This window comes from Myzus persicae, unplaced genomic scaffold, assembly GCF_001856785.1.
Source record: "Myzus persicae strain clone G006 unplaced genomic scaffold, MPER_G0061.0, whole genome shotgun sequence".
NCBI lineage: Eukaryota > Metazoa > Arthropoda > Insecta > Hemiptera > Aphididae > Myzus > Myzus persicae.
Genome location: NW_019103990.1, coordinates 6,150 through 31,487, shown reverse-complemented (window position 1 = coordinate 31,487; position 25,338 = coordinate 6,150). Strand labels below are relative to the sequence as shown.

The window sequence follows — 25,338 nt, the reverse complement described above, 5'->3', positions numbered from 1 at the left end:
ATAAAAAATTAATTTCTTTTTAAAAATCTTGTTTTTATTTCATAAAAACAGTGAAAAAAAAATAAATCTTTCATTCTTAATTTTTATAAAGGTAGTATATTATATTACCTAATTTATTATATTAAATATAATATAACTTGTGGTACAATACAGAGTAAAATACACTTTTATTAGGTACTGGAAATTCCCTATGTAAAATATTTTGTATTGTATGTTACAATGCATTTATGTGATTTATGCATTTTGCATTTTTGCTTTAATAATTTATAATTTTTTTAAAATGCGTTCATAACAAGTGATCACTTTACGTCTTTACCATTGATTACAAATGTGTTATTGTTTTAATTTTCATAATCAATTAGTATTATATTGTTAATTTTTAAGAATGTTTTATTACCTTATTATTCTTTTATGTTATTTTTTCCTTGGTCTTTTTTACCGATTACCATTGTTTAGTTTACTTTCGATTTCTGACCATTATCATTTGTCGGGTCCTTATCATTTTTTGAGCAAGTGCTTATCACTAATTTTGTATTAAGTAACGTACTTATTGTAAAATATGATTAAGCTTACATTAACTTATTAACATTAATTAATATTTACTTGAAATGTTCGAATAGTCATACAAATATAATTTCATTGTTTTATTAAATAAATCAGTTTAGTTCAATATGACTGATCTGAGTATGCTGGAGAACTTTTCATTGTTGATTCCAAGCAAAAATTATAAATCTTGGAAAGGATATATATCGCTAAATGTAAGTTAATTGATATGTATTTGACAATTCATAATTCAATGGTAGCCATAATGTTCTTTGAATGTGGAATATTTTATTTACTGTAATAAATACTTATAGGCGTACAGTGTTTACATAGAGATATCTTGCCCTAATATACCACTACTAGACAATTTAAAAGTTCAAATTCCAGAACTTGATGCCTTCAACTTCCATCAATTTGATTTGAAGGAAACAGTAGAAATAGTGAGTTATACAAATAATGTTGTCTATCTGTATATTAATTACAAACTTTTAACTTACGATATAAAGTAGAAATCGCTACAACTAGCAGTGGTTAGAATGAGATATATACTGCTTAAAACAAGTAAAACTAGACCATATATTTTTGGTATTTTCTTGCTATCCATTTTACAACAAAGACTTGTTTTAACAGTATAGAACTAAAAAAATCTTGCTTGCACTTGGAACTGTTTGAAATTGATTTCTATTCTATAGATATGGTTTGTAGTTTTGTACTCAAAATCATGTGTTGATATTTCCTTAAAACTTTAATATATTTTTTGTTTTTAGATTAAACAAAAAACTCATTCATTGCCAGAGTTTTTAAAGGAATTAATTCCAGTTTTGGTAATATAATTTCTAAATATTTTGTTTAATAAATTATGATATTATATTTATTATTTACTCTATTCACGTTTAGAAGAAGGTGACCAGTTTCCATCTGGCGGCCAACAGGAAACGCTAGTTTGTCACCTTTATCCAAGTTAATCATTTACACCTACTGTGTAGTAAAAACATACAAAGTTGGTCGCCAAGGTTCCTAATCGTGAATGGAGTTACGTTCTAAACACTTAAAAATTGTGTGAATACTTCCAACAAATATTGTTTATATAATATGTGGTTCACTGTTTGTGGCCTTTTACATAAATATTATACTAGATAGTATATGCCCTTTACAAGGAGGTAGTCCATTTAAAACAAGTTTTTTTTATGATGAAACTGTTTGACTTTTTTTTAAATTTGGACATTACTAATTGATTAAAAAAATATAAATTTTAAGTAGTAAAAGCTATAAGTAATAATTTATTATTATATTTAGTTAAATTAGTGAAATAGGAAATTAAATTTTATTTATTTATTTTGTATATTTTAATGGATTAAAATTTGTTAACTTCATCATTTTTTTATTTACGAAACAAATAATATTAGTACTTATATTGTCCAAAAAAAAAATGTTACCTAACATTTACCGGACAACCTTTTTTGTATCGTCAAATCTCTTATCTCTAACAAACACACTACCCCTAATATCAAACTCCTCATCTACAAACACTACAGAAACCAATCTGGACATACAGTATCAATAGTATCATCTATCTATGAGGAAGCGCAAAAAAACCAAACTTAAATAAAAATCTAGCATTCCAAAACATTGCTCTAAAACAGCGTTTCCCAAACTCTTGTTTGCGCTGGCCCGGTAATTTATATTTTTCACCTTCATGACCCACCAAAATATTTTACATTTATCATTATATAATAAAAGGCAAAATAAAACACTTTTGAATCATCTCTCCCATCTATTTGACTTCTTCATACTTAATAGTTTAAATTATCAAACAAAAATGATAAATAACAAAGGTAATATGAGAATTTCATTAAATTATGCGACCCGGTATTTAATTTTGATGGCCCGGTAGTGGGTCGCGACCCACTATTTGGGAAACGCTGCTCTAAAAAATTAAAATATGCTTTTGGAAAAATGATTAAATTCTCAAATAGACTGATATTAATTATTTTTATTATTCAGGTAATAGTTTGGAAACAAGATTCTTCTACAAACTTGTCAAATTTGAGCTATGTATATGCTGATGAAAAGTTCCATTCTGTGATTGAGGAAGTCAATTTATATGGTCAATATGTACATAAAATTGACGAAAACCTAAAACATATAACTTTTAATGTTTTGGATACGTGCAAACACAGCCATTTTATTAAAATTTTTATACCTGATGAATATCCCAAGATTAAAAAACAACCATTATGTTTTGAAACTATGGTACCATCAGTTAGCTTGAACTTGTTTTTGAAGGTAAATATTTGATTTATAATAAATGTAAGAATTTGTTAGTATTTATTGTGTGATCCAATCACCAGAAATAAATAAAATAATGTAAAAAATATTGCAAAAATGATCACATTGGATAAAATGCTATACAAAACCACACACTTTTTTAAGGTTAATGTATGAAAATTTGTTCACTTTATTATTACACTTTTGGTTAGCTTAGTACACGTTTTCAACATTTGTCATATTATGTATTATCTGTTTTGTATATTAAAAAGCGGGCAAGTGGATGTCGCTCTACTGAACAATAGGCTACTAGTGGGTCACTGAAATGGATGGTGTTAAAATTAAATTAAATGATTTAAAATCATTGTGTAAGAAAAACTATTCTGAGCGACAATCTGTCAGCCTAAAATATCAATTAGTAATTTAGTAAATTTGATGATATTATTGTGATTAAAGAAATTTATTTTCCTATTATTAATTAGTACTACTTAAGGTAAAATCCAATTTGCCAAAAAATTACATTTGAAAAGTCATTGTGTGTATGAAATATAATAACATAAATCATTATTCTTGGTTATATAATTATGTAATTTCGTCCATAATTGAAAATAAAAAACTGTGATTACATATTTTTAGAATTTTTGGTTACAGAAAAACCTATTTGAGTGGAACTTTGTTTTTAATTTTCAACTATTAGCTATAGCAGTTGAACATTTTATTTATTTTCAACTATAAAATTATTTATACATTTTGAGTGATATTAAATATTTTCAAAATTTGAACTTATAATGCTTATAAAAAAAATGGTGCCTATATATTTTTAATATTTTTCAACTGATGTTATAAATATATATCAGGAATCTTGTATTACATTTTAAAGCTTTTTGACTTAACAAATAAAATTTTATTGACAATTATAGAAAAAAAAAACTAAAAAAATTGAAAATTGAAAATATCCTTAAACAGCTAAAAACGAATCAAAATATTGTGTACATTTCAAGCATCTGCAGTTATTCGTTTTTGAATTTCAACAAAATAAGAAAATTTCTGTATGAGAATTGGAGTGAGTATCGTATGTTGTAAAAATGTCAACTTCAAACTCTCATAAACATTTATTTTGACTTTCCAGTAAAATTTTTTTTTGATAAAGGTAGACAAACTTATAAGAAATCATGTATTAAATTTTAAAATCGTTGATATAAAATGAAAAATTGTTAACTAAAAAAATATGGTTCTTATGAATTCTGTCAAAATTCTAAATTTAAACGCTTATAAAAAAATATTGTTTGTTTACGCCCAATTTTTCTGACTTTCCAGAAACAACAACTTATGTAGAACTTTGTATTATATTTTCAAGTTTTTTGACTGAGCACAACATTTTTATTGACATTATAGTTAAATAAAAACTATTAATAATTGAAAATTTCATATGCCTATAAATAGTTCAACACGAGTCAAAATATGTTGAAAATTGTATGGTGTATAGAAATGCAGATACAAACATTCAGCTGAAAATTCTTGTATCTATGATATTTTTTTTTACATAAAAAACCAAATTTATTTTGTTGAAAACCAAGTTTCCGTAAAAAATTTCTGTTTTTTCTGCCGCTTTTGAAAGTTATTATAGTACCAACTAGTTTCACTTTCCTACCAGAAAAGATGCTTTTGAAGGAAATCCAATAACTTTTATTGCCCCAAAATGTGATTGACATGAAACGTGAAAAAAAAACAAAAACACACATCTTTGTAAAATTAACCTCTCAGAATCTTTAATAGTTTGAAGTTTTTGTCTATTGGCTGTTTTCGATTCAAAATAATGAGTGTGCAGATTTACATGCAAATATACTATCTTGTCTTTTAGTTTTTGCTTCTAAATGATTTTTACATAATATTATATTAAGTACATCACAATTGTATTTTTCTTCAGATGAACACAATTTCAAACTTATTTGAAGCGTTTAAGAATGTTGTTAATGAATTAAATAACTTTTGGAACGTGCACAACGAAATTACTAGCACTTGTAATACCATAGGATCATATACGTTTAAAGATGTTAATTATAGAATACCTATTGGTAAGTGAGAATAACTGTTTTTATTTCTAAATGTGTTGGGTTATTATGTTCAATCATTTTTTTTAGGAAACCTCAAAATATAACTAATTGAAATAGAAATTGGTGTCAGTTAATGAAAATTAATATGTTATCATATTTTGTATATTTTGGAAATTTTTAATATTGCTGTATATTTCGATGCCATGAAATTTTTAGATCATATTTTTGAGTTTATTTGTACAATTTTCTATTACTTCTATCTCAATTTATTTTATTTTATTTGTCTATATTATTGTCTATTACTTATCATTAGGGCTGTGAATTTAATGCACTAAAGAACCTTAAAAAGTGCATTAAAAATGTCAAAAAAATGCAATAAAATATTCATTTAAAATGCAATATAAAATGCCAAAATCTATAGTATGAAATTCATTTAAAATGGTTTTTAATTTAATTTTTATATTTATATTAATATTAGGTACAGGATATTATACATTAGTACATTACATGCATAAAAAAGTTTTTATTTAATAAAAAAAAAAATAAATAAATAAAAATTTTGATTGAATTTGAATTTTCTATACTTAATGCTATTCACCTGAAACAGTTTTTAAAAATGTTAGAAATAAATAACCTGCAAATAACTTATGTAGTTATCTAGTAATTGCCTTATTTTATCTACGTATATACAACCTGTGTATAAAAACAAATTTTTTTTTCAAATATTTTTTCCGTCAATTGACAAAATTCGATTACAAATACTAGAAAATGAAGTAAAAGCGGAAAATATGACCTATAAATGAAAAAAAATGCAAAATAAAAGTTGCATAAATGGATTTGTAGTTTCATAATTAAAATTATGTCCTTACAAAGATGCGCATCATAATAACTAAAAAAAATTAACTTTCCTACAAATTCACATCCTTATCATTTATTAGCTAACATGATTATTTTTTTTGTATAACAAATACATAACACAATATTTTTAAAAACATATTATTGAACATATCATCATTTTTATATTTTTTAAAACATAAATCCTAACCACAACATAAGTCTAATTTAGATTAATCAGCTATAAAGTTATCTTAAAAACACTGTAATATTAGGTCTACAATCTATTTTTTGTTTCAGATATTCATGTATGTGTTGAAGTTGAAGTTGATCCATTAAATCCTTTGAACTGTCCAAAATTTCATCTCCATGGTTGCCCGGCTTCTACAGAAAAGTTTCAAAAAAGATTAAATGAAATCAATCCAGTTGGTACATTTTTTTTTGAACTTAATTAGTTTAACATAAAAGGGGTATTTTATGTAAACTGATTAATTTTTGTTTTTCTTATTATTGCTCTTTATTTGTATACTTGGCAATAATTCTGATAGTATTCTTTACTACTTTGGTCTATGATATTTATATACATATTATATATGTTCGGTAATAGAATAAATAATAGAAATCGATGTAATTGCTGATCTAAAAATATATTGTGCAAATAGAGTTATTACAGTACCCTAACCTACAAAAATAAAAAATAATTTTTGTAATAAAAATTAAAAATATACTTAATTTATAAAAATAATTTCAATTTTTTTAGAAACATAAAATAATATAAATCTGTTGTAGTATATAATAATATTATAAATTTTCAATGCTGGGATTGATAATAATTTTTTTTTTAATCTCGTTAAGAAAATTAATTTATAAAAATGTGAGTTAAGTTTGAAGTTAAAAGTTACTTTCTATTTGTATTAAACTTGTTAATGTTACAAGTTAACTAGAAACTAAAAGGAACTTAGCTTAGATAACAATTAGTTACTTTTTTTTCACATAAAATTAATAATCATAGGTACTTTTTTTTAAAACTTACAAATAACGTTATTTAATAGAGGTCTTAAAGTTTTAAATAAATGTATGTATTAAAATGATTTGCTGTAGGTACTTTAATACTTGGATTAATAATGAAAGCCAACAAAATAATTTGATTTTTTATATATTTGTTCACCTAAGAGTCCACAGCTGTACTAAATTATGATAATCAAAAAGACCCATGACATGAGTGCCACGGACCTTATTTTAAGAACTGCTGTTCTAGTATACTAGAAGTAGCTAATATGATACTTAATATTATATTTAAATAGAAATTTTTTTTTTTTAAGTTAGTGTATAGAATTGTAGTTGCATATCAATATAAAGCTAGAGAAAATGTATTACACAATCAGTAATCATTTTTGAACTTTACAAAATTGTGAATTCGGACATTTATCTGTAAATCCTAGGATTCACAGGTATTGGTACTTTTACCGCAATATATATATATTATAAACAATTAATATACTATGTGTAATAATATGAATTATGATTATTATTTTAAAATTGTTATGTCAAAAATCATATAAATATTTATTTTTTATAATATACTTAACTTTATGTATAACAATAAACATAATTGTTGCACATTTGCTATTTATGTATAGATTTTGATTTGGAGTACCGAAAACAGTTTTAGAGAAAATATTCTGAATGTATTTGAAGTTCCTACTCTTCAGTCACAATATGAAGAAGAAAAATCAGAACATTATGTTGCAAGTCAAAATGATTTAAATTGTTGCTGTATATGTTATGATCAATTAGACATAGCTATAAAAAACCAAACCAAATCATGTGTTAATACAAAATGTGATGCATTGTATCATATGTCATGCATTTGTGAGGTATTATTGATACTATTTGTTTGATTTTAATAGGTAAAATATTAAAAAAATTGTATTTTTTTAGTGGTTTCTGAATTCTGGTAGTACACCTATGTTTGAACATTTACAAGGAAAATGTCCTCAATGTGAAGAAGTGAGCTTAAATAAAAACTATTTTATAGTTCTCAACTTATAATAAATATCTTTAAACTGAATTTATCTAACTAATAATTTAATCCGATCAAAACAATGTTAATGATTCTTTTATAATGTAAAAACATGTTGATACATTTTGAAAATAATAATAAAAATATGAGATGGATAATAAAGTTGAATGTTGCTTATTTTTAGGACATGCTGGTAGCTCTGGAAAATTTTGATTTGATTAAGACATGAATATTTGCTACATTATATGTGAATTGAAAATATTCTAAGAAAAAAATTAAAACAGTTTTACTATCCAAATTATCAGCCAAAGAACATGTTAATGTGTCATTACCATTTAGCAAACCAAGCTACTTTATTCAATAATGTATAAGACGCGTTCATTTTTATGTATATTTTTTTTATTTTTTTATATCTATTATATTTATTAAAAATAAATAGGGTATTATTTAAAAAAAAAACGTTTGTAAAAATTAATTCTGTATATTACTTCAAAGTTGTATACTTGTTCCTTGTGAAACGGTTGCTAAAGACTTATGGATAAAAATATTTAATGTACTAAATATTGTATTTGACATGTTATTAAAGTCATCTGAGCCAGTGCCTTTTTTTTACAAAACTCGCATGCCTGTAGAAAACTTGAATTTTGTTAATTTTTTGTTGGTTTAAAAGAAGAAAACATTCAGGATTGATCAAAGTTTGGTTTTCAAAATTATAACTATAGGAGCTAAAATATGCATTTGAATAATGCACAATACTTATTATTTTTTTTACAACTTTTATTGTAAAATAAAAATTTAAGCTTTGATTTTACCTAAACAAACCTCATCTTTAAAAAAAAAAAAAAATTGACATAAAACAGGGCGTGAGAGTTTGTCCTGTGAAGTAATTTTTTGTTGATATTACTGTATCTGGCCATAGATAGACTCTTTATTTAACCTGTCATTAGGTTAGCTGTGGTCAAAATAGCCACACTTAAATATCTTCAATTATTTTTTCTTTAATTTATTTATTGCAAAGAAAGTATAAAAAAAACAAATTACATTATATTTAAATTTTACAATAAATTATCTACCTCCTTTAAGCACAATGCTTGTGATGGTGGTAGAGAGTTACATTATATAATCATAAATACAAATAAATATTATTAAATATTAAAACTAAATTTAAAGATTATTACATAGAAAAACACGAAACAGTAAAAAATAAATTTAAGAATGTTACATTTATATTATCATTAAAGAACTGATATTCATTTTTACTTACTATTTAATAAAGAGAATAACCATACATTAATTAATTTTTTTGTACTAATAATTCTAAGATTCCCAGTTAAAGAGTTAATTAGTTTTTTATATTTAGTGGCATTGTATTATAATATTTTGTACCTAAATAATTAATGTATTTTTGACCGGATGATTTTCTGCAGTAACTTATATTCACATCAAATGCCCTTACTTCTCTTTTTTTTTTTAATATTTTCCACATCCACAAATGTTTCATAATTTTGTATTACATATAAAATAGTTACTTTCTTATACACACTCTCGAATGGTAACACATTGAACAATTTAACATTTTCTCCTGTTGACTGTTGAGCCCACTGAAGTATTTTTGCATAAACATCCTATCTAATGATTTTTCTCTGTAGTATTTTTAGTGGTCTATTCATTCATTGATACCCCCATAGCCAACAAACCATATTGAAATATTGCTTGGAATAACAATAAATAAATTATACCCATAGTTTGCACAGGTGGAAAGTCCCAATTCTATAGTTCTATTAATCATATATTTTTAAAGCTAGACAACTGGACAAGTTAATTAATTTATTTAACTCGTTATGTTCAGTTAATATTAAGGTTCATTGTAGACATTCAGTAACGAAAATTCAACCGATTTTTAACCAAGTAAAGTTACTTTTTCATACTATTTAACTAGTAAACTTTTTTAGTGATGCAGCTTACCAAGTACCCCTCCTCCGTTACCTATCTCATTTTTTGTACCCGATTGGTACCTATTTGTACCCTCCTTAAAAATTGTTATCTCTCTCTCTTTAACGCAAAACTGAATCCGTCCTTTTGCTGTAACGACGTCGTCATGGTCTACCTATCATATATTAATGTGAGTCGTCTTGGCACCCCGTAACCCCTAAGTCATCATTACAGCGTCTAGGCTCTAACCAATTTTATATTTTTCTAGTAAGCAGTAATAAATACCTAAAATATTGATTTAATCTTTAACTTTGCCAACACGGAACCTTAAAAAATGTAGTTATTACTTCTCAGTTCTTGATAAATTTGTTTTATAAATGACCCCTCGTCAAATACACGCAGCCATTGATTATTGCGGTCTTTGACGATTAAAAAGTTATCCATGGAATTAAACAATTTTTAAAATTTAAAATTGATTGTTAACTTAAAGACAAAGGGTGTCAGTAATCCGTATACTGAACTGGTAATGTTTATTAGTAATTACCTACTTATTACCTATGCCTACTTGATAATTTTTAAAGATTCTATCGTAAACATAAGATGTTGTGTACCTACATCTTATGTACGACTTTACAGTTCACCTAGACTACATTATAATTTATAACTTACATAACTGTAATAATTTATAATGGAATTTAAATTCCAAATTTAAACATGACTTATTATGAGTTAGATATCAATTAAAAATATCACTTCGAAGAAATATTATGTATAAACATCGTAACACATATTCGTATTGTAAATTTGGAAAACCAAAATATTTAGTAAAAATAATACTTATAAATACTACACTACAAAAACGAGTTTGTGGATGTCATTTTGCTGTGATGCTCGGAATATTGGTACGGTCCAAACAATAAATAACAAAAAAAAAAAAAACCGTGGAAAACTGGTACTGTTCAAAATTTAATTGTCAGGGCTCCTAAAATATTTACAATGTTTATAATATAATTTTGATAAATCACCATCGTCAACAAGTTAAAGTTAAATAATACTTAAAAGGAATCTTGCAATGAATTTTAAAAAGAAAAATTATATTTATGTATAATTATTTTATTATCATAAATTATTGTATGATTTTTTAACTCAGATAATTTACACAAGTTGGTGATTTTTAGGTATTTTATCTTAATTTGAACTTTAAATGATAAAAAAAAATGTTGACTATGTATTTTTAATGTTTTTAACTGTTATTGAAACAATAACAATACATGGAGTATATGGAGCCTTGTATTACATTTTCAAGCTTTTTGACGTAACGAATAATATTTTATCGATGACAAAGATTAAAAGAAAACTAATAAATCTCCAATTTTTCCCCAATCTACAAATAGCTCAAAAATAGTCGCATAAAAATTACGAAAATGTTAAAGTACATATATAACTTGCTAATATAAACATTCAGGGAAAATTTCATCTACATCGAATTGATTTTTAGAGTTACACCAAAAATCAAAATCCATATTGTCAAAAACAGATTTTGAGTAATAATTGCCTTTTTTATTGTTTCTCCTTGCTCTTTTAAAAACTTTTTTGAATTTTTAACTTTGACCCCCCCCCCCCCGTGATTTACTTTCACACCGGAACAGATACTGAAGTTGAAAATCGAAGCATTATTTCGACTACTTATCGTGTATACAGACGCAAATAAAAAAATAAAGAAACACATTGTTGTAAAATCAATGTCGGAATGTAAAATACATAAAATACATTTTTATGTGATGATTATCGTCTCATCTCTTGAGCCTTGAGACGTTGAACTGAATTATCCGATAGTGCTGCGGTCAGCTAGTGAACATTAAAATATAACTTCAGCATTCCCCATAGTTGGACTCTACTCTAGTTACGTCTATTGTATTACGACAATAATATGTAGTTATTAGTATGTTTATTGTTTATAGTACATTGACACACTGTACATAATTTCATTTTCTTTTAAAGGCTTGAAAAATACCTGGTTCTTGGGTCTGAATTCGGTTTTGTTTTGTACTGAAATTACATTTGAATCACTGTTAAAAATCATGGATGTTTAATTGTTATTGATAACTGATAATTGTATAAAATATTACCATTTAAAAATGTCCGTAAAGTCATAACTCGCTTACAAATTTAATATCGCAAAAAATCAATGTAGGTTTGCCAGGCCCTGATTTACGCATGTGCAGGCGGTGCACTAGCACAGGGCCCCCAAATTTGAAAGGCCCCTTCAGCCTTCCTATTCTATACTTTGCTACCACAAATAAAAGATATTTTTAATAAGATTTAGTAAGTAGTAACTACATAATTGCTGAATTTGCAAAAAACAAGAAAAAAATGTCTATTATAATTAAAGAAATGAATTGAACTTTTTATTGTTATATATGTACCTATTATTATTTTTTACAATTTTTGTTAAAAAAGGCCCCCAAAGTTTATAGTGCACAGTGCCCTCATTTCACTAAATCAGGGCCTGAGGTTTGCCTACAAATGCTGCGCAGCTATATGTTCTATAACTTCTATTAGTTTTAATAATATTATAATATAGGTAAATTCAGTATAATGTTAAAGCTGACTGAGACACCATGTTGGATCTGCTGAACGAAAATCTTCTTTATAAACAACAAAAATAATAACTCATATTTTTGATGTGGCTATTGTTGTTGAAGAAGATAATAGTTATACACCACATACGTACCTACTCCAGTAAGTATCATATTGTTTATATTATGCGTATAATTACAAGCGAGGGTATGTGTATAATTTAATTTGACGAAAACTATACCTATGCTGTTCTTACATACTATAATACTTATAGCTAAATAATTAGTATGGGCTAGTATGTGTAGTATAGCAACTTATTGTAGGTCTAGTAAACTTTCGTAGTAGCGCTTGAGTAGTATATTATATGGGTATATAGGTATGTAATGATCCATGATATTGTATACTGTATAGGTATATACCTTGTTAACTGTTGGTTTGATAAATACCAGTTTGCTTCCAAGGTGTTCACATACGTTAGCTATGGAGAGGTACAACTAATAATAATTATAAGTTGTTTTTATACCGTTTCAGATGGTTTTTAGTACGTACCTACACACGTTTAAGTGTATGATTGTATAACACACAGTTGTGGGTATATCATGTGTGTATTTTAATATATTATAACCATAAAAGTACGTCATTATCTTCATCATATCACTCCTACTGCTCGCGAAATGTACACGTAGTGACTATCAATATTGTATTGCACAACATAAGAATAATAATATTGTATCAAACGATTCGTGTATATCGTATATTATGTTGTATCACAATAACAATAATTATAAAATGTATTCAAGGTCGTGTTCTGGGGAATCGCATCTGTGATGAAATGTGAGGTATAACTGGTCGTATCCGGAAAGTCAATACAGGTCAAAGAGATCAAAATGTAACATTTCCAAGTTTTGGTTGTTCGCGTATTAGTTTTGTTGGCTACATACCTATTATTAAATATCCTGAGGCTGAGCGTCGAATCTTTTAATCGAAGAATTTATGTAGTTGGGTATTTGAGTGTAAGCTTATAGAGCTACTGCAGACGTAGTGGACACGAGTCAGTGAAATTTCGATAGAACAAACTTCCATTTAACGAAATTTTCTGTTTTACATATTATTTTTGAGAACAATGACCTGTACTGTTAATCATGTGTGAATTCTACTTAACGAATACCTCCATATTACGAATTTTTTTTGTTTAACTTCGTCATAATATGGAAGTTGCACTGTATATGCTAATAATAATTAATATACTTTATATAGAACTTTTAAAGTGTAAACAATGTACAAACCTATATTATGACGATACTCGATAGCAGGTTTAATTTACACCTTGCTATTAGCAGATTAACAAAAACAATAATTTTGGTCCATTACCGTTTTTATCATTTAAAATTATCTAATAGCATACCCATATTATTAGTATATCAAATATAGTTCTTATAGGCATCCTATTATAAGTATACAACCATACTAGGTATAATAGGTATGGCGTATGTAGGTATAATGTAGGTAGATATACCTATTAGGTACCTACATTGGTTAATGTTAATTTGCTTAGGTATATAGGGACTTGTGCTGCGATGTAAACTCACACCTATATGACTGTATAATATATCTAGTCGTATTTGGGTATTTTAAAAAATAATTTCTTAAAGTTTCCTGAATGGGCATAAGCCATACTAAATACATTTTAATAAATCAACATATACTAGCCTATTAAAATGTACTTCGTCAAACTTTATTTCTAAAATAAAAACTTCGCACTAAAATAGGTATGCGAATACGAGTATTATACTTATACATTTTTGAATTTTGTACGCGGCCAACAATATAATAAGCATTAATACGTAGTATTTATTATAGAAAAACTTTGCAAGTGAAAAATGAAAAACTAATACTAGATAATACGTATGAAAAAAAAATTAAAATTCTATGGATAGCAAATAATTTGAGTGTTACTGATATTTGAAAATTCTCAAAAATAATATTTTTCAAAATATTATTACGTTTTGAATTAGTTTACTCCAACGAAATTTTTCGTATGTATTAAAAATTGTAAGTTACTTGACTTAAAAATACGTTTTTACCATTAAATGAAAGTGATGAATTTTTCCAAAAGAATTTAATTTATTTTAAATGTTTTATTTTCAGTATTTAAAGTGGTACCTACTTGAAGGATCGTGTAGTATGTTATCTATCTATAAAAGCTACCTTCCAAAAAAACTTAACGATTGTATTTATCCACTAAAAACAGTATATTTCACCCATTAGTTATTAATTATAATTTATCAAACGAAAACTTACCAACTTAATGTATTGCTGATGATCATTATTGCTAAGTGTATTAATATGTTATTTATTTATTTGTTATTAAACGGGCAAGGCCCTATTACATATAGTTGTAATATATATATCGTCATCCAAGCTAAATTAAGTTATCGTTGTCTTGATGGGTATTTACCACATAATAGTTATCATAATGGTTAATAATGAGTGTTATAATATTTCATGACTATAAAAAATCTATAACTTTTTTTAGAATATGACAGGTATTATCATATTTTTCGGTAGGTACAAAATTTACAGGCATAGGTAGCATAAACTATCCGTCAACGCAATAACGGAATAAAACATACTATAAAGTAACTTAAAAATAAAAAGTAAAAATATATTCTATATAATTGTATATAAAGTATAAATTGTATACAAAAAAAAAAATATTTTTAAATTTCGTTTAGAACTAAAGAGTAATTGTCATGTGTCATGTTATTCTGTTACACCTTGTATGTATATTATTATACTCAATTGTTATTGTATTTATCTTGAACTTCATGTTTGGAAACAAATTAAAATTAAATGTTTAACGAACAAGCTGTATAGTATCAAGGTACAAGTTTGTAGCCTAGCCGCCTAGGGTTAAAGTTGAACCAAAAAGAAGATGTAAACTTGCAAAATATGCAGCTACTCACTTTAAGTTTTAACAAACAATTAACCAACTTTAATTTCACAATGACGTAATCGTAATTTTATAATCGGTGCATAATTATAACAAACAATCTTGCCATCTCGTCGGTAATCCCCATGAATAATGTTTTTGAATTGTCTACGACAAAATAACTCACGTTATTATTCTTCGTTTAAATAAGTTATTTCGTAAAATAAAAATAAATTGTGGATGTGAATTTCTTAGGATTTTTAGTATTAGTATGAAATGCTCATGGGGACCCTTGTATACATGAAGTAATTTGATAGAGAGAAACTTTTGATTTTATCAACATTATTGGGAAAATAACTAAAAGCAATCCAAAATGTCAATAAACAGTTAAAAGTGTCAAAATATTTTAAAACATATAAGTACCATGAATAGAAAATGGTCATGTAAATATTTAGTGCAAATGTCGAGTATCTACAGTTACTCGTATTTGGGTTAAAACAAAATATCAAAAATCAATTGAAGAGAAACAGCTAGTTATTTTATAGGTGAATATTATATTCAATGTCAACATGTCATATATTTTAGTCGTAAGAGTTTGAACTTCAGACGCCCATAAAAGATTATTTTCAATTTACGTTCAACTACTTTTTTTTTAATTACACTTATAACATGATGAACCTTGTATTGAATTCTCAAGACTCTCATGAGAACAATTATTAATTGACAATAAATGAAAAAAAACTACGAATAAAATGAACTTGTTTAATGCCTACAAATGGTTTAAAAGAGTCAAAATATTTTCAAAACTTTATCGTGTATTTCTATAACTTTATCTTATATTTTATGATCTAAAATGATAACATAAATATTTAGTGAAAATTACAAGTATCTACGGTTATTTGATTTTGAGTAACAACAAAAAACTAAATCGATTTTGTCAAAAACTGGTTTTGCTTAAAAATTTCCGTTTTTCTCTCTCCCGATATCATTTTGAAAATTATTGATCCCCCACAGTGTTGTGCCTATTCTGAGTGCAAGAAGCATAAAACTATTTTAAACAATTATTCTTCTATAAACTGTGTAGGTACAATTAGGGCCCCAGATTTACCGTTTCATCGGAGTCCAAAAATCCTAGTTTCACCACTGATGAGTGTTAAATTTGAATTTAACGATACATCATTAAATAAATAAATAATATTGAGCGGAGACCGTACAACACTGGTGCGAGTATGTGACGGTTCGTATTTCAAAGGAGTTTTTATAATATCTTCATATAATTATAAGATATTTATTTTTCTCTTATAGAACTACAGTAAGTTGAACACACCTATTTTTTTTTAATAGTTTATATGATTGTCAGTACCTTGCCGATTGATGCTGGCATACCATAGTGTTATTTAAATACTTTTGTGGTATAAATAACTTAAAATTATTAGATTAAATTTTTTTAAATTTTTATTGCTCATAGAAACTAATAATATTTTAATATACGTGACCGTTAAAAGTTTAAGTCTCCACAGTTAATTATATTCGAATCATAACAAAACAACACTTTTGTCCAACACTGGTATAGCATAATTTTTTTTTAGTTTTCCTAATTTTTTTTAAAAGTACTGGAACTATTTGTACTTTTGACCTTTAGGTACTAAGTTCCAACTAAATTTTCTATTAGATACCACTCTCTAAATTGAAACTATTGTTCTGCTCCAAAACCTGACGACAAACATTAAAGTAACAAAAAAAAATAATTATCATTGAAAAACCAATAAATACATCGCTCAATTCAGAATCGAAAATGTAAAAAAGAAAAGAATTGACATAAATCAAAGTCGAATTGATCAATTTAAACCTGATTTTAAATGTCTTATATAATAAATAGGTAACTGTCATAGTGTCATTATAGACAAGTGTCAGGTACATAAATTTAGTGGAAAAAAGGGTTTTTTGCCTTTTGGGCGCGACATTGATATACTGTCGTGAGTGCTTTTATAAATTATTAGGTGTAGGTAAACCATTCTTGTATGATGTATTCAAATAAAAGTATTTGAATAGATACTGTTCTAAATAATTCAAAAAATAATATTCAAATTACAGTGACGGATATAATGTACAATAATATATAACTTATAACTTTTGGTACGTGGGCATGTGATTGCTAGTTTTGTGATTAATAATTATTACTTACTAAATAACTCTTTTATAATATAGAGTGTAATATATTTTTTTTAATAATTTACACTAAAATCACCCAATATAACATAAAACGATACTAAAAAAACTAGAATATTTTAAATACTTACATATAACTACAAGTAAGTATCACAAAACGAGCTGAAATATTTTGAAAACTATTTCATGTCTATAGTAATTGCAAGTATAAGTATTCGATGAAAATGTGGAGTCTCCACCAATTTTGAGTTCAGTCAAAAATAAATGGATTTTGTCAAAAACTAAATTTTGATTAGAAATTAGTTTTTTTTGTTTTCCTGACTATTTTTAAAATTACATACTAGATAATTTTGACTTTTGACCCACAGAATACCAATTTTAGATTCAATTTTCTACAAAGAACCCGCATTAAAATAGAAGTTAGAATATTTTTTCTTCTATAAAGTACCAGACTAATTTTTATAAATTATTATACAAATAATCTTTCGATTGTGATCATCCAAATACAAAATTGAATACTTATATAGTTGACCCTAAGATTAAATACTGGTGATGTATTTTGTTGTTGATAAAGTTTTTATATTTTCAACCTAATTCAGTCATCCTATGTAGATAGGTGGATCCTCAGAACTATCCTCAGTAATTCATAATTTTAGGGATAACGGCCACTGTTGAAAGAAGTATGCTAAATATGTTTTTTTAGTATTTTATAATACTTTTTTCGGGAAAAAATTAATTAGTGTTTATAAATCTTAAACCTGGTTAATGGTCATTAAATACGTAGTTAGAATTTAGTATGAACTCGAAAAACCCGATACCTAATAGTCTTAGCCCTTAGGTATATATAAATAAAACGCATCTGACCGGATGACCTTTAAAATTTAATTTTGATATTTTAGAGAGGGACTGGAAATTAAATTGGCAATTAAATGTCAGTAAATTAATTTTGTGTCTAGTTAACTGGTTTTCTTCAAATACTACCTCTCTCACTGCATTTTCACTTTCCTATATGATGTTTATATACTCTATAGTTCTACAATTTTACAATCAACTGGCGTCTACTTTTTTATTTTTTACTATCAACATTACACAGTATTTTATCAACAGTTGAAAATTTTGATGACTACACTTACTTAATTTATAAAACCACCAAGAACATCAGTGGCACCATTGTCTGTGTAAAGATGCATTGACGTGAATTTGCATAATTTTTTTTAAATAATTATATTTTATGTATTAAACTGTGTATAAATACATAGTGCACCTAATACCTTTCGTGAACTTGCGAAAAATTAGCATTCGGTTATGGTACCAGCATATTATTTATATTTTGTGACCCATATAGAATAACGTGAAAATACATCACTGTGCAGTATCTGGAAACGTATTATACTAAAGTCTATGTACTCTGCGAAGACACCATCGGCGCATACCTACATAATTGCAGCAGTATAACTATACATCGAGTTCGACCCTTGCACACTGGAAAATGGTATCTAGGTACAGCTATATGATGCGAACGCCACTGTGCATATTCTTAGACAATATTATATACACACATAAGTAGTGTCAAGTGGTGACACCGCGGTTTGGTATAATAATGTAATTATGTGTAGTTTAACCGCGGTATATATAATTACCTACTCTCAGAGCTCGGTATAACATACAGCGGCTGCAGTGGTGCAGTGGGTACACGCGTCATTACAACAGGAAATGACTGGCACGAAACACGCATATTATACGACTGCCATTATCATACGATTATTATTATACGTAATATATTTTATGTTATTAAATGGCGTATGATATGTATACATCGGTACACGTCGAGTGTGGTGTACTCGTACTTACCTATACCTGTGTTTGTCAGCCGCGTACAGCACGTCCATTAATATTCATAGTATAATGTTACTATCGACATTATCGCGTATAAATATGCCTACTAAATAGTGTCGCCGCGATTAATGATTATATTTGAAGCGTGATAAACGATTTATACTTGCCGTAATGACCGCACCACTTATATAGGTATCTATATGAAGCAATGGAGGCATAAATTGTTGTATATATAGGTATAAGCGTATCGAGACCAGAGTCCTGTGAAACTCGGGACGCGCATGTTACTATGATATATAGTATAAAGACTAATGAGTTATAATATTATTAATATACAATTACTCAACAAAGATAATTGTGTATAATGCATATTACTAATATAATTTACAATGGGTTTTTTCAATTTAAATACACCTGATTTTACCTTAGTGTCGTGTGGTTTTTTTTTTTTATAAACGTATTTCCCATTACTTTTTTTAGTCATCATTCGTCCTTCCCTTTCGCTTTCCCTATATGACACCGTACAATGTAGTTCAACTGCAGTAGTTAATAACTATTCACAATTGTGTATTTGTGTCATCGTCATCAATCGGATAATATTATGAAAATATATTCCATATTTCTATAGAATAAAATATATTACGTTCCAATTATAATGTATCACTATAACTATCACTCGTTCAGTTCCAGCAGAAGGCATAACATACAGACGTAGGGGGTACCTATATAATGATATGTACATCGTACATGAGATCTTCTGTACATGGGCGTGAAGCTGTGTGATGGGATTTAAAAGTTACAGGGACCAGAGCCCTGCTGGCTGCTGCTGCGATACAAAAACTGATTGAGACCAATAGCGTAGCTAATGGGGGTTTTCCGGGTGCTGTAACCAACCGTTCGTTTTTATGAAAAAAAATTAATACGATTGATATGCTTGAGGTATTAAAAAATTTACACGGTGTCATGTGGTTGGTTCTATCATATATATTTGATATTATTTATAAGAAGATCGATTAATTCAAATATACAATTACATCCCCTCCCCCCTAAAAAAGAATCCTGGCTACGTGCCTGTTTGAAAGACAATCGACTAATTATATACGGCGCGATCGAGCGATAAAAAATTCTATACATTTTCCAAACTTTAGCGAGCCCGCAAATAGACGTTCCTTTTTGGCGATGGGAGGGGGAGCTAGAAATACCCCTCCTCGCACATCGCAACAGCGAGACGTCGTTAGCGTTTACTCACTATTTTTTCCTCGTCTCATTCCCTCTCGTTTTCGTCATGACGTCTCTCTTTCGTTCTGTCGCGCCGATGACGCGCCGCGCGAAAACGCGCGCCCACCCGCGGTCGAGCGCGCAAAACGTTACGCGCGCGCGCACGCCAACAGTTACACGAGACAATATTGTACGCTCACCGCCTAGACGATAACCACATACGTCTTCGCTCTCCGACCGAGTGGTCCGCAAACACGTGCAGCGAATGATGATTTCACTGGAAAAGATACCGTCGGGTACGTACACTACACATACCTATATATGCATAATGTAATAACAATAATAAATAATAATTATAATTATAATATTAAGATATTAAACACCGTTCACGTTGCGCACTGAACCACTGTGGGGGCAATATTTTCTGATACACAAATATTGTAAATAATTGTACAATATTATTGGGTATTTGGGTGGGTAGGTTTATAATACAGTATCGTTTGTAATAAGATTAAATATAAGTAGGTATACCTATTTATTTATTATAAATTTATAATACACCACAATTTTGTGTTTGTTATCCGGTATACGATATAGTACTTAAATAATATTATGTACAGGACCGGATCAAATCATTCACGGTGGAGATAGACAAATTTTTCGACGATATAAGAGGTGAAAAGGATAAGAGGAAATGATAATTTAGATATCTATACTTACTAAATGCGTGTAGGTTACTGTATGGTTTACTGTAGGTACTGTAATGTTTTTTTTAAAAATTATTATTATTCGCGGGCTTGAGACTTAGTTGCTTTATAGATGATATTGATATAGGTACTCTTTATACTTTATAATATTATAGGTTATACAATATACATATATTGAGCGCGGGTAGGCCCTGCAGTGTTTTTTCCTGGACACTGTGACTTCAGTGACTGATGGTAAATCCTGCCTAGAAGAAAAAAAACAGTACAAGATTAGACGTGCTGTATGATGGCGTACCCAAATTGAACAGTATAAAAACACTAAGCTTACCTACAGTTGACTTACTGACTTTATATATTCTCTTCATTTGCAATTTCCAAAGTTATTAAAATCCATCCTACAGAAAATATTTTCATAGAATTAATATGAGTGTGAAACATCAACATCATCCTGCTTTGGACAACAGAGGAACATTTTTAAAATCGGAATGACTTATGAAGCCTGTATAGGTGATTTAAGCTGCACGTTTATAGGCTTATAGCACAGGGTTTTACAGCTCTGTCGTAATAATTTTACCATGCAGACCAAACATATATTAAGTAGTTGGGGAGGGGGGGGGCTAAGAATTTAGAGGAGCGTGTATAAACAACAAAATTATAATTAATAATAATACATATAAGCAGTTGGTGTTCATAATATAATATCAATAGGTATATCATATTATGTAATATCTCACGATGGTGATTTATATATTTTTATAAAATATAGTTTCTACATAGGTATTTGTCAATATAATTTTTGATGGAAAGTTGGTAGACCACTGAATTATTTATCTCGTGAAATATGATAACTGTAGTTTTCCATTGAATTTGTTGTTTTTATATACTTAATATTGACGTGTAAAAATTGAATCATGATACATGAAACCCGAATGCCCGTTTGCACGATAATATTCAATTACTATCGTCTAAACGTATTTCTACATTTTGAACTTAGAATAGGCTTGTAGCAATTTATTAGATTTGTTTGTTTTAATAACTAATTTAACTGTTTCCGATAATTATAAACTAATATGATACATATTTTATAATCATACTATAACTATTAACTATATATTAAAATATATGCATATAAATATATATTATATTACTTAAATACAATCAAAGTACATAGAATACCACGCACATTATTATTTTAACTTATAACACTACAACATAGGTATAGCCGTATAGGCATTATGCGCTGACGTGTAATGCGTTTAATAGTGTATTGTGTATTTATTGTGCTGTTCAAATCATGTGTGGTGTGTGTCACAACTGTTTATTAACTACAACTCAAAAACAATAACTGATATTTTTTTAGTACCTACTGCACCAATCAAGGGCGATTTCTTCAAAAATTAAATATTTAATAGGTGATTAATAATTACAATATAATATTAGGTATAAATATAGACATTAACAACGCTAGACTACCGATAGGTACTATGGACATTATTGTTGTAGTATCTATAACTTGCCACTTGTGTCAAACTGTGAGAGAAACTAAAAAAAAATCTATCTTGTTTATATCGTATTGTTAAATGGAGATGTAGGTATGTGATTTAATAGAAATTCAAACTAAATTTATTATTAGTATTGATTATTCAATTTGTACATGAAATATGTTTTAAAATAGGGAACTGTTTTTTTTTGTCAAGGACAAAATGTGAGAAGTTATGGTATTTAATACAAATTAACATAATGTGCACAGTACATTACTATAAAAAAATATCATTATAATATGTCAATAGTATTTTGATTTAGTTCATACTTGACATTTACATTTGTGTGATACCACATGTTATACTGATAATATGAGTTTTCCTCTATTACTTACGATAAGCCATATAGTATATACTAAATATTATAAAATATATAGTGATACTGTGTGTGTCTAGTACCAAAAGTGTCATATTATTATGATTAACATATTTTGATAATATTATAAAACAGTATAAAAATAATATTGTAAAATATCTTGTACAATTTTTGTTATAAAATATTGTTGTGTATTACAAATTATTTGTTAGAATAAATATATATTATATATATATAACATAAAATAAAATACTTAAATACAGAAATCAAGACATGAACATTATGTTAAGCACAATATTTATGAAACCAGATTGGATACTTATATGAAAAATATTATCGATAATGTATTAATATAAATATTAGTTTTTAATAAAGGTAAAGTTAAGACTTAAAAGGAACTTGCTGAGAAGGTGACCGGGAATTGGGCCACAATGTACCTTTTTTTAAAAAAGTAAATGGTAATTGAGCCACTATAATTTTAAATGTATATTACAGGTAGACCCGATAATTGGGGTACTATTTAAAAGGATTTTCATTATTGAATCTGTTTATCAAAAGTTTATATTAAAATAAGAAGCGTGGGAATATTAAAACCTAGGAAACAAAATGTTATCCAAATTAATTTTATTCTTAATGACATTTTAAAAAAGACCAATTTTGAATTTGTGAAATCTAAACAAATTGTGTGTAAGTTACTAGTTTCATATTTTATATATATTAAAAAAAAAATGTTAAATTTATAATTAGGTAGTTTGTAGGTATTGTATTTAATAAATATTATATTATATCCTTATTTTTTTGTGTTAAACCAACATTTGTGGCCAAATTTCCGGGTACCCTTTAAAAATATAAATTTTAATTGCGGTCCAATAACTTGCTAATTAAGTGTAAAAAAATATTGTATAAGAAATAGGTAGATTAAATGTGGCTCAATTGCCAAGCCTGCTGGGTAGCTACATAACTATCGTTAAAAAATAAGCAAATTGAACTCTATATTGAATATAGCCCTCTATATTGTGTAATTTAAATAATTTCTCATTATTAGTTTAAAATAAAAGGGGAAGACGAGGGGAAGGACTCTCAAAAGGGCGTAATACCTTCTCGTAGCTCCACGATTCAAAAGCACACAAAAAAGGTAAAGTTCAGACTAGTATCTAATTTAATTTATTTTAAAATTGGCTGTACGAATAAAAAACTATTTGTATGAAATAAAAATACCTTTACTGTAAATCATATTTGTAAATATAATACATTGTTTTGACGTAGATATACGCTTTTATACTACAGTAAAATTAATGGTTATTATTAGATGTTATTGTAGATAATAATTATAATAGTAGGTATTATATGTTTCAACATATTATTACGACAAAATCATATGTTTCATTGAATAAACAGGGAGCACTCAAAAAGTCAAAAATACAATACCTAGTACATAGAAATATGATCTAGCTATTCATTGGATCGGCTGATAGTAAATTGAAACACAAGTTAGGGTACTAATGTTACACTGCAGACACAGTTTGAATGTATATCAACAAACGTGTACTTTTGGACGATCGTTGATCACTGAACCGGAGTACAAAATTTAAGTGGTTGAGTAGTTACTTACCATTAATTTATTTGACAACGAAACGAACCTTAAGAGGATGCTACTCCCGCATGCGTTGTCTCAGTCTCACAAACCAATAACATGGCAAATTGGACGTTGTGAATAATCCATTTAACTCCGTTATGATGAATATTTGGGTGACTTGACTATATTATCAAATTCAATAATAAGAATATTATGATCTAGCGAATCTCGTACAGTTTTTTTTGTATATTTTAATTTTAAAACGAGTTATGAAAATTTTAAAATGTACAAACAATTTACAGTTCTAAAATAATCAACTCACACAAGCTTAGTGACGATGTGGTATAAAGATCAGGAGCTTGTTGGAAGATTAATGTTCAACTACTGTATCAGTGTATCACCGCTCACGTGGGTAAAATTTTTTAGGTATAATGTAAAACTAATCGTTTACCGTTCTTCCACTTTTCACTACCTGACTATCTTGTTATAAAACCAACACAAATAATTATGTAGTGAAATATTTTTAAATTTAATAAATAATTTCATTTTCTGTTTATATCAACTCTAAGTAAATGGTTTCAATACTAAATATGTCTGAAAAAGCTTTGACGTATAAATTGACAAAAAAAACCATATAAAAAATCGCAGATATTCTGTTTAGGTATCTACTTATAAACTACTATTCTAAGATTTTAGAATAATTATATTTGGACTTATTATATTGTAATAATAATAACTGTTTGTAAATTGTTACAAGTTTATAAAATACTATTAAATATAGAATAGGTAGGTAAAAAATGTGTACCTAC

At 27.3% G+C, this 25,338-nt stretch overlaps 1 protein-coding gene across 6 annotated transcripts; it reads left to right on the top strand.

Annotated features, from left to right (window-relative positions):
* The first annotated feature begins 567 nt into the window (after positions 1 to 567).
* Positions 568 to 8,463, top strand: LOC111037330 (E3 ubiquitin-protein ligase FANCL-like). Of its 6 annotated transcripts, none has more exons than XM_022319851.1 (9): positions 568 to 758; positions 858 to 983; positions 1,311 to 1,367; positions 2,548 to 2,829; positions 4,739 to 4,886; positions 6,000 to 6,124; positions 7,340 to 7,576; positions 7,641 to 7,709; positions 7,907 to 8,461. In XM_022319851.1, the coding sequence occupies exons 1-9, from the start codon at positions 672 to 674 to the stop codon at positions 7,949 to 7,951; spliced, it is 1,176 nt and encodes a 391-aa protein (XP_022175543.1). In that variant the 5' UTR covers positions 568 to 671; the 3' UTR covers positions 7,952 to 8,461. The 6 variants fall into 6 exon arrangements, with proteins under 6 accessions (XP_022175543.1, XP_022175545.1, XP_022175544.1 ...); XM_022319856.1 differs by lacking the exon at positions 568 to 758 and adding an exon at positions 1,053 to 1,240 and having other exon boundaries at positions 867 to 983; positions 7,907 to 8,462; XM_022319855.1 differs by lacking the exon at positions 568 to 758 and adding an exon at positions 1,050 to 1,240 and having other exon boundaries at positions 868 to 983; positions 7,907 to 8,462.
* Positions 8,464 to 25,338: the final 16,875 nt, after the last annotated feature.